Raw genomic sequence first — 10,173 nt, 5'->3', positions numbered from 1 at the left:
TCTTGGGTATCAAATTAGAAGGTGCCAGAGTGGGGTGGTACTGAAGTGCTCGGGAAGTGAAACAAAATCAGACCAAGATTGACAAATTGAAAAAAGAGGTTGAAACGAATCACAACAACGATAAGAAGAGATGAGCGATGAGGACAATTATTTAGCTAAAACCCCATCAGACATAATAAACAAGAACATGCCAGAGGTCAATTTCGAAGTAGTTCACAATAGGTCACCGACATGGAGAGGAGCAAGTAAACACAGATTCTAAAGTGAAACATACATGCTACCACTATGTATTAATACATAACATATCACGTATATGGAAACACTCATACAGATATGGTGAGGTACCAGATAGCTAATACAACCACCACGAGTTAGTATGGGAATAAGTGAAAAGGGAAAAGAAAACATATTATTAATATTGTTGTAACTTCACATACATATCACACAACTGGTCAATACCCAGTAGTGGAACATGGACTGTTCATACCATCGCCCGGTGTCAAAACCCTAGCCCTACTACAAACCCACTCTCCTGACTACCAAGAGTTGAGTGGCCTTAGCTCTCAAGCATTGATCAACTATCTCTATTTGGCCTCCTCTCAAGTGCTAAAGTCCTCTAGCAAGTGAGGGATGAGGCCATATGTATAGAGGTCAGGTGACCATTCACCTACCGTGACCTTTGGCCTACCCTCGTGCCCTTTCAGCTACCTCGATGTCTCTTGAGCCTCCTCACTACTCTCTCATGCCTACTCCCTCGTACATGCTTAATTTCCCTCAGCTTAACTATTGGCATCATGGGAGAACATTTACATTATGATAAAAAGAAAAAGCAGATGTAGAAGGTTCTTATAGATCCTAGAATGCTTGTTGCCAAGGCGATTTCCAAAATGCAAGACCAAATTGTGTGGTTCCTTGGCTACATGGAATTCCATTGTGGTTGCCATAGTGTCTCGATCAACCATGCTGAGCCGAGTTATTTACTGGTCGCACATCCTACCTGCATGTCTTCCCATGAGTAACCCTAGATCTCTTCTCATAGGTCGGGGTCCTCGCCCTCATCTAACCGTAAGACAATAACCATAGTTATACATGATGATAATTGAAGAACCACACCATAAATGTAATAATAAATAAATAAATAAAAGTAATCATGAAAACTAAAATCGACTTTGGACCCCTAGATAGTCCTATCCTATGCTATGGCAGTGCCAGAGCTATTGGATTTGCAAGGTATTCATATCATTCTTCGTGGGGCACATCATAGTGAATCTAAACTTTGACCTCTTCCTTTCTTTCATGAATCAACTTCATACAATAGGATCTTTGGGCCAAGGTGTGACGAGTGTGTGGTTAGTCATTGCATTTCAATGCTTCATGTCCCTTTAGTTGGTGCACAGTGGAAAAGGTCCCTTATGCTTATTGCACGATACATATCTCAATTTGGTATAAAAACTAGCAAGACCTATGTTCTTCAAGCATTGACCTCCTTCCTTCAAGCTCTCACGAATATTTTCTAAAACACAAATCATCAAACTCCTTAAGGTTCGTCCTTCGGTGAGAACTATGCTTCATATGTGGGAAGCATGGCCAAGCTTCATTGGTACTTAAGTGCATATATATGGACCAGTACTTTTGATTCTTGAGTCTGGGATATCACTGGGTAAAAAAGACATGCTTTATATGAGAGGCATATGCTTCTCTTTTCTCAACCAATCACCAACTCTAAGCACCCAACCTTTATGTTTAGCTTCATTTTCTGCTTGTAATCGGGCCTGCATCCTTTGACATAGTTTGACAAGCCATTTTGGGTCCAAACATTAAAAGGCAATTCACTTAGTTATTTATAACAGCGTGGAGTCGCACTTCTGGGAATGATTTGCGATTTTCCCAAAATCGCATAGTCGCACTGCTAGTGAGTCTCATCTCTAGCTTCTTTTACTTAGGCACAAAATCGCAACCTCATGACCTATGTGGGATCACGACTTATTGAAGTTTTCATGGTCGAGACTAATGGCTAGTCGCATTTTTGGTTGCATGCTAGAGCGCAACTCCGTGACTAGAAGTTGCATGGTCGCATTGCAATGAAGGTCGCGCCCTTTGGCCTCTTCTGTAGTGCAATGCCGTGACTCTATTGGAGGTGTGACTTCCGAGAGGTCGCATTTCATAAAGGCAAGGTGGGTTTCATAGTCACATCGTAGTTTCTGGTCACATTCTCAGGTCATGATCATGAGATTTTCAAGTGTGGTCTTGTGACCTTGGAGAAGGGTCACAGAGTCACAATACATACAGGTCGCAAATCCTCGCTGCCTGAAATGAGGCTTATAACTGCAATTTTGTGACTTGGAGATAGTCTAGTCACATATGTGGAAGGTTCAACGCATGCACAGACTTAGCAACAACTCCAACTCTTTTGATTAAGGAACAAGGATCTACTTGATGCTTCTGCATTCAATGTAACACAGACTACAATGTTCCAACGTTTTCTCTACTTAAAGATCAACTTTAATCGTTGGGGATGCTGATATGGTTTCCCATGTAACATTGCCAAAAGTCTTCCCTTGTACACGCATGGTTTCTAAAGCAACAATAAGGTGCTAGTTTATCTCGCTTTGAAGTCACTGAGGGGTAAATGGAGGTATGACTATGCGAATATTCCATTTTTCTCCACCAGTGTATTAATAACATCAACAAATATAGAATGATCTCCCATCCTTCTCATGGCATCAATAACACTTTCAAGTCATTCCTTTGCCAAAATCTCCTTATCACCTACAACTTAGTCAAACGGGCTTACAGAATGCTTATAAATGCATGGTGTCATTGCGTGAGCTTGTCTATAACACTACTGTCATTACACATTCAACATTGTATCATTGAATCATTAGCTCACTAATTCCATGTAATGTTTTGTTGGCACTATCCATGCATTCTCTTGACATCGACCTTTTTTAACATGAGATATATACGGAAATAATTTTTTAGATCAATCGGCCCATTATGAATCTCCCTAACATTCCTTTGATATCTACCCCAACATGTATTAAACGAACAATTTACTTCACGTGAATGTCGGTTAGTTGTCCCCATGCATTGTCTTATAATTGCAACTTTCAAAGTATGCGCTTCATTAACTATGGCATTGTTTACCTTTCTCGTTGCAAATATTTTCCATCATATACGAGCATAACATTCAACAAGCCATTGATCTTTACTCTTGAGGGAAATGTCATCAAAGTCACTTGAAGCTCACCCTATTTATGAGCTAGATGAATTTTCTTATTTGATGCAGTCCTCAACTGCTGAGTTGAAAATTCGACTATTGGTTTTGCATCGTTTGCTACTTGATAGTATAATGGAGGCTTTCCAGGAGTAAATACCTTACTAGTTGGAAATCCCTTGATTCTATATTCTATGGTGCACAAAACATCAACAAGGCCGCTCTTGTCAGAGTTTTGAACCTGTGGTGCCCAAATGATATATCTTATGCTCTATTTAAATCTCTGCGAAGACAAGGGATAAATAATTAAAACCATGAAAATAATTTCAACTAGAGGTGATAGCAAAACATTGCAACTAGATGATATGAGTAAAACAAGAGGTGTTCAAAACCAAAAATCAACACAACGATTTAGGCACCTTACCGAACTTATGAGTTGTCGATAATTTGTGTGATGCAAAAGCAATGATGCAGCTGTAGATTCAAGGGCGCAAAGTAAGATGAAATTTTGAGGAATCTTAATCGACTCGAGGGAAGGAGGGCCAAGACAAATCAGGGTTACTATCATGATGCATAATCGCAAACCCTTATGCATATGTGTTATCATTCTTCAGGGTGAGTGGTGGGGTATCCAAAATTTGGGTGGTGTTGTAGCAGCTACAAGAATTGGCGAACCACTGGTAGAATCTAGTATCTCTGTCAACGCCCCTGTAGCAGTACAAGTGCGAATAATGATGCAAGGGAATATTGACCAAATGCTATGGGTACCTCTTGCATGGCCACGACCAATTGTAGATATGTGTTCCCTCGTGCCTCAGTTATGTCTTACCAGACAGTAAACACCCCATTGATAGTTCATGCATGCCGGTAGTTGATGATGATGAAAAGAACAGGTTAAGGGGCTTATTGTATTCAGAATTTTTAAAAGTAAGTTTCTAGTGTTGCTCCACTGCCAGCGGGCCTAGACAGTACCCCGGTGGAGTCACTTCAAGAAATCACAAACGTTGCTCCACTGCCAGTGAGCCTGGTCAGTACCCTGGCGGAGACATTGCATTACCTCTCTGCGCAGGAAGCCTTTCTCAATCCTTTAACCTTTATTTGGTTTCATCTTCTTTTACGTGTGCATTTGCACTTATTTCGGGGCATTCATTGCGGCAAGGCAGATGAGGGATCCCAACTTATTTTACAAGAAAGAGAGGTTGTTTCTTGTTTGATAGAAACTAAGAGATATCCCAATTTAGGTTTTCCCTCATGCCAAGCTTTCACATCTCATTTCCAGTCAGCAAGTGAAAAGAAACACAAGTCTTTGAAACAATCAAGACTACACTGGGCACTAGGTTCAGGTTATGTGCATAGGTCATTTAAACAGATTAAGGTTCCCCATGCACAATCTGTTCTTATTCTCCATGTTAATAAATTAGACTTGCAAGATAGATATTCAGGATGAAAATTTGATGACTGGCTCTAAGAGAGGTTACCCATTGGCGTAACCGTCACAACTTTATGCAATCACAGGGCTAGGGTTTAAGTTCTAGGGCTAGGTGACCAAGAAACTCTCCTAGGGTTTACAAACTGCTATGAGGAGCCCGAAACAATGCACTTGGAGTAAGAGCAAAAAGGTGTGAGAAAGACATCTATGGCACCACAGGTTTCACAATCTTCGGGCTCATGAAGACCCATGCAGTGGCATGCAACATAGGCGAAAATTCCAGGCTAGGGCAAAGGTGAGTGTGTGCCAAGCGAGAAGGCAAGTGTATGGTGCAATGTAATAGACGTGGTGACTGATGCATTGCAATGATACATGTAGAAGATATCAACCAATTTCCATTAAAGGACCAATGCATTGCGTATGCAGAAATTTCACGAGCGCAATTCAACAATATAAAAATGCAAGGACATGAGTGCAAAAGAAACAAGCAAGGAACTAACTACCTACAGTAAAGAAAATGAAACATGGAAAATTTAAATCATAAGCAAATTCTAATCATTGAACTGACAAGCAAAGCTAAAACCTAACTAATCTAAACCCTAAATCCTAAATTAAACAAAGCACAGGTTGGGCTATGTGAAATCAAAATTCCAATGGAGCCACCACAGTAGTTCCGAGCCTGCAAAAACAGATATGACAACAATTAGAATTTGTGGAAAGAGTTGTGCAAAATATAACATGTTTACCTGTAAATCATGCACAACAACAAGAACATCTTGTCCACCTACAGGGAAATGTGTTAGAGAAGACCATTCAAGGCGAACTGCCACCCAATCCTGATAAACCGAACCATAAGCGTGAAATTTACAGTCGTCCAGCCATAACATATATCTGTTTATGCCTAACCCTAGATCCAATGCAAGTAAGGCAAGATGTTGCCAGCTAGTAAAGGCATCTGCCAGATTGATCTGATCAATGACACTATCATGATGTAGAGGATGACCAACTTGATAACCTTGAAAAGAGGGGCCCTTGTCGAGTGTAACCGAGATCCCTAAGGACTCAAACATAGAAACCCCAATTTCATAAACCTTAGCTTGAAATTGTTCATGGACTCTGTCAAGGATGTGAGGACCTGACATAACCATCAGCGGACGCTGAAGTGCCTCATTGTCCTGGCCAACTTCTGAACCTTCAAATGACACGCCATACAATATTGGTAGCTTCACAAGATTAATATGTGAGTGCATATGGTTATCATTGGTGGTGACCAAACAACTCTCAGTGAAAATATTTTGGATTGGATCCATTGACTGAACATTGATAAAAATGGTAGCTCGACAAATGAGATCCTTTAGATTCCATAGAATGATCTGAAGTAGCCGCAAGAGTATCAAACGAAGGGGAGATTAGGTGATTAGCCCCTTCCTATCTGGGAGTTTGTAAGGTACCATTTGATTAAGTATGTTGATAGACTGTATTGGTTGGGCGACAATAAAAAATATTTGAGACAATGGGCAGAGCACTCCCCTCAGCAAACAAAATAGGATATAGAGGTTGATGTGCATCAGTTGAATGGTGATGGAAAGATTTGTTCATAGAGACATTGCTCAAATCAAAGGGTTTCCAAGATGAGCTCATATTCAGCGAGAAAATGTTGTGAGGAGCGTGATGTTCAGAAACCCTAATTTCAGAAACCCTAATTTGACTTGGTTCAGGTGTCTCATCAAGAACGTGAGAACCTGACATAACCATCAGTGGAAGCTAAAGTGCCTCAACTTCCAGATGAGTCCCTAAAATTTCGAAAGGTGGGTCAACAAACTTTGGGGGCTCTGTAGGATCAACAACCGGATAAGTAGGAAAATCACCAGAGGCGTGAGTGAATATATTTCCAAAAAAAATAGGATTGTTGAAAAAGGGATCAATAAGAGACCTAGATTGAGTTGGGCGAGATGCAGGGCCCTCTTCCTTACTTGTTAAAGGCTGCAAGTGGCAAAGATCAGACATAAGTGATTTAGACTCTGCATCCTTTGACTGTGAAACCTCTCCCCCATGCACATGATTGCAATCAGTGCGAGCGAGATAAAGATATGAATGATCTGAAGGAACCGTCGATGCAGTAGACCCATAAACTAAATCAGGGTAGGATGGATGTACAGGGTCAGATGAAGGAACACCGATCGGACCCAGACTCACATCCTGCCCGTTTACGTTCGCCAAAAAGAAATACAAATTTGAAGGCTTGATATGCTCCATGGATTTGAGAAGACAATCAGCATTACTTGAGACAAGACCAATGCCATCATGCACAATTGAATGAGATCCTGCGATATAGTGCGACATATGTTGAATGGATTTGATCGGAATAGATGTTATGTGATTACCATATTTCAAACCAAAAGAATGTATGAGGGATTTAGAGACGAGACCATCAGATCCGCTTCCCAGAAAGCACTGTTCATTGTTTGAACCATTTACGGTCATAATATTATTATGTAACAAGTCAAGAGGAGGATGAGAGATCCCACCAATAGTAATCTCTTCCACGGTGGTTTGAGGTTGTTCCATAGTCAAAGAGATAGGCCAAACAAAATTACGGGAAGAATATGGACACTTTGTAATCTGCAAATTGTGATGATACTCATGCGGAATAGGACTTGTTTCTAATTAAAAATGTTGTAAAGAAATGAGAACCAATTGCTGAAAATTTATATTCAAATACACCGAGTCAATATCACATTCAAGAAATTCAAAACAAAGATGCACAAATCTGAAAGCAAAACTCTCTAAATATTCCTCAGGTTTCATCCTAAGCTCATTTATTCTCTTTAACACATCTTGAAAGATGTACCTATCAAATGCTTGTTGGAGCTTACCGACAAGTTGCTCGAACGAATGAATGGATGCCGCTGGCAATGTGTGGCACCATTGCTTGGCACAACCTTCAAGGGTGAGGGAAAGAAACACACAAGCGAACTCTTCATCATCGATCTCAAAATATTCACAAAACTCGAGGAAATCAGAAATGTGCTCGTTTAAGGTTGTTCCATCCTCACCATCAAACTTTAACTCAGACAAGTGATGGATTTGCTCCTAGGGCATGGAAAATCGGAAAATAGACAAACCAGATAAACACCCTAGGAGCAAGATTTTGGTTGGAGCCATTAACAGATATAAGTCTAAACTGCAGGATCCAAGGGCTCAACTTGTCTTCAGGCCCTCATTCTAGTGCCAATTTGTTGACGGGCCAAGAAAATGCCGCCAACGTCTAACGGGTCTCCCTCGTGCAAAGTCCCAACTAGACTTCACACCATTTAGAGTAGGAGCCCCATCCGGTATGTGAGCCCGACTGCCACCATGAATGTTTTTATGCTCTTGGGTATCAAATGAGAAGGTACCAGAGTGGGGTGGGACTGAAGTGCTCGAGCAGTGAAACAAAATTAGACCAAGATTAACAAATCGCAAAAAAAGGTTGAAACAAATCACAACAACGATAAGAAGAGATGAATGATGAGGATGAATAGTTAGCCAAAACCTCATCAGACATAATAAACAAGAACATGCCGGAGGTCAATTGCGAAGTAGTTCACAATAGGTCACCGACATGGCAAGGAGCAAGTAAACACAGATTCTAAAGTGGAACATACATGAAACCACTATGTATTAGTACATAACATCTCATGTATATGAAAACACTCATACAGATATGGTGAGGTACCAGACAGCTAATACAACCACCATGAGTCAGCATGCGAATCAGTGCAAAGCATGGAAAATTTTAGGGGCTAATGTTCGCCCAGTGGGCTAATTTTCCTTGATTTTTCCAAAAAAAGATTCGCTAATTACCAATTTTTATAAAAGACGATTCGCCCAAATTTTATAATATAAAATTATTTTACCTCAAAAATCACCAACATTATATAGAGACTATATATAAAATCATTATAGATTTGAATAATTTTACAAATATATCAATACACATTTTATAGTTTGCATATTAGGGATTAGTGAGATTCGCCAATGTTTTTAAACTTCAAGAAAATTTTCCATCCTTAAAATTTTCCTTGGTGCAAAGGTAAAAGAAAACATCTTATTAATATTGTTGTAACTTCACATACATATCACGCAACTGGTCAATACCCAGTAGTGGAACATGGACTGTTCATACCATCGCTCGGTGTCAAAACCCTAGCCCTACTGCAAACCCACTCTCTTAACTACCAAGAGCTGAGTGGCCTTAGCTCTCAAGCATTGATCAACTCTCTCTATTTGGCCTCCTCTCAAGTGCTAAAGTCCTCTGGCAAGTGAGGGATGAGGGCATATGTATAGAGGTCGGGTGACCATTCACCTACCATGACTTTTGGCCTACCCTCGTGCCCTTTCAACTACCTCCATGTCTCTTGAGCCTCCTCACTACTCTCTCATGCCTACTGCCTAGTACATGCTTAATTTCCCTCAGCTTAACTACTGGCATCATGGGAGAACATTTACATTATGATAAAAAGAAAAAGCAGATGTAGAAGGTTCTTGTAGATCCTAGAATGCTTGTTGCCAAGGCGATTGCCAAAATGCAAGACCAAATTGTGTGGTTCCTTGGCTGCATGGAATTCCATTGCGGTTGCCATAGTGTCTCGATCAACCATGCTGAGCCGAGTTATTTACTGGTCGGACATCCTAGCTGTAGGTCTTCCCATGAGTAACCCTAGATCTCTTCTCATAGGTCAGGGTCCTCACCCTCATGTAACCTGTAAGACAGTAACCATAGTTATACATGATGATAATTGAAGAACCACACCATAAATGTAACAATAAATAAATAAATAACAGTAATCATGAAAACTAAAATTGACTTTGGACCCCTGGATAGTCCTATCATGTGCTATGGCAGTGTCAAAGCTATTGGATTTGCAAGGTCTTCATATCATTCTTCGTGGGTCACATCATAGTGAATCTAAACTTTGACCTCTTCCTTGCTTTCATGAATCAACTTCATACAATAGGATCTTTGGGAAAAGGTGTGAGGAGTGCGTGGTTAGCCGTTGCATTTCAATGCTTCATGTCCCTTCAGTTGGTGCACAATGGAAAAGGTCCCTTATGCTTATTACACGATATATATCTTGATTTGGTATAAAAACTGGCAAGACCTATGTTCATCAGGCATTGACCTCCTTCCTTCAAGCTCTCACGAATATTTTCTAAAACACAAATCATCAAACTCCTTAAGGTTCGTCCTTGGGTGAGAACTATGCTTCATATGTGGGAAGCATGGCCAAGCTTCATTGGTACTTAAAGTGCATATATATGGACCAATATTTCTGATTCTTGAGTCTGGGATATCACCAGGTAAAAAAGACATGCTTTATATGAGAGGCATATGCTTCTCTTTTCTCAACCAATCACCAACTCTGAGCACCCCACCTTTATGTTTAGTTTCATTTTCTGCTTGTAATCGGGCCTGCATCCTTTGACATAGTTTGACAAGCCATTTTGGGTCCAAACATTAAAAGGAAATTCACTTAGCTTATTT

General features: G+C 40.3%; 1 protein-coding gene across 1 annotated transcript in view; it reads left to right on the top strand.

The window, feature by feature from the left end:
* Positions 1 to 7,541: 7,541 nt before the first annotated feature.
* Positions 7,542 to 10,173, top strand: part of LOC149173358 (uncharacterized) — a 49,980-nt gene continuing 47,348 nt past the window's right edge. The window contains exon 1 of the mRNA XM_089426670.1: positions 7,542 to 7,596. Coding sequence (XP_089282796.1) covers positions 7,542 to 7,596 — 55 coding nt within the window. The remainder of the gene's footprint in view (positions 7,597 to 10,173) is intronic.

Source organism: Pinus tabuliformis, chromosome 4_2 (genome assembly GCF_031772625.1).
Source record: "Pinus tabuliformis cultivar Carrire ecotype Pingquan chromosome 4_2, CPIR1, whole genome shotgun sequence".
Lineage (NCBI taxonomy): Eukaryota > Viridiplantae > Streptophyta > Pinopsida > Pinales > Pinaceae > Pinus > Pinus tabuliformis.
The sequence above is the reverse complement of the archived record's forward strand: the minus strand, read 5'-3'. Positions and strand labels throughout refer to the sequence as shown.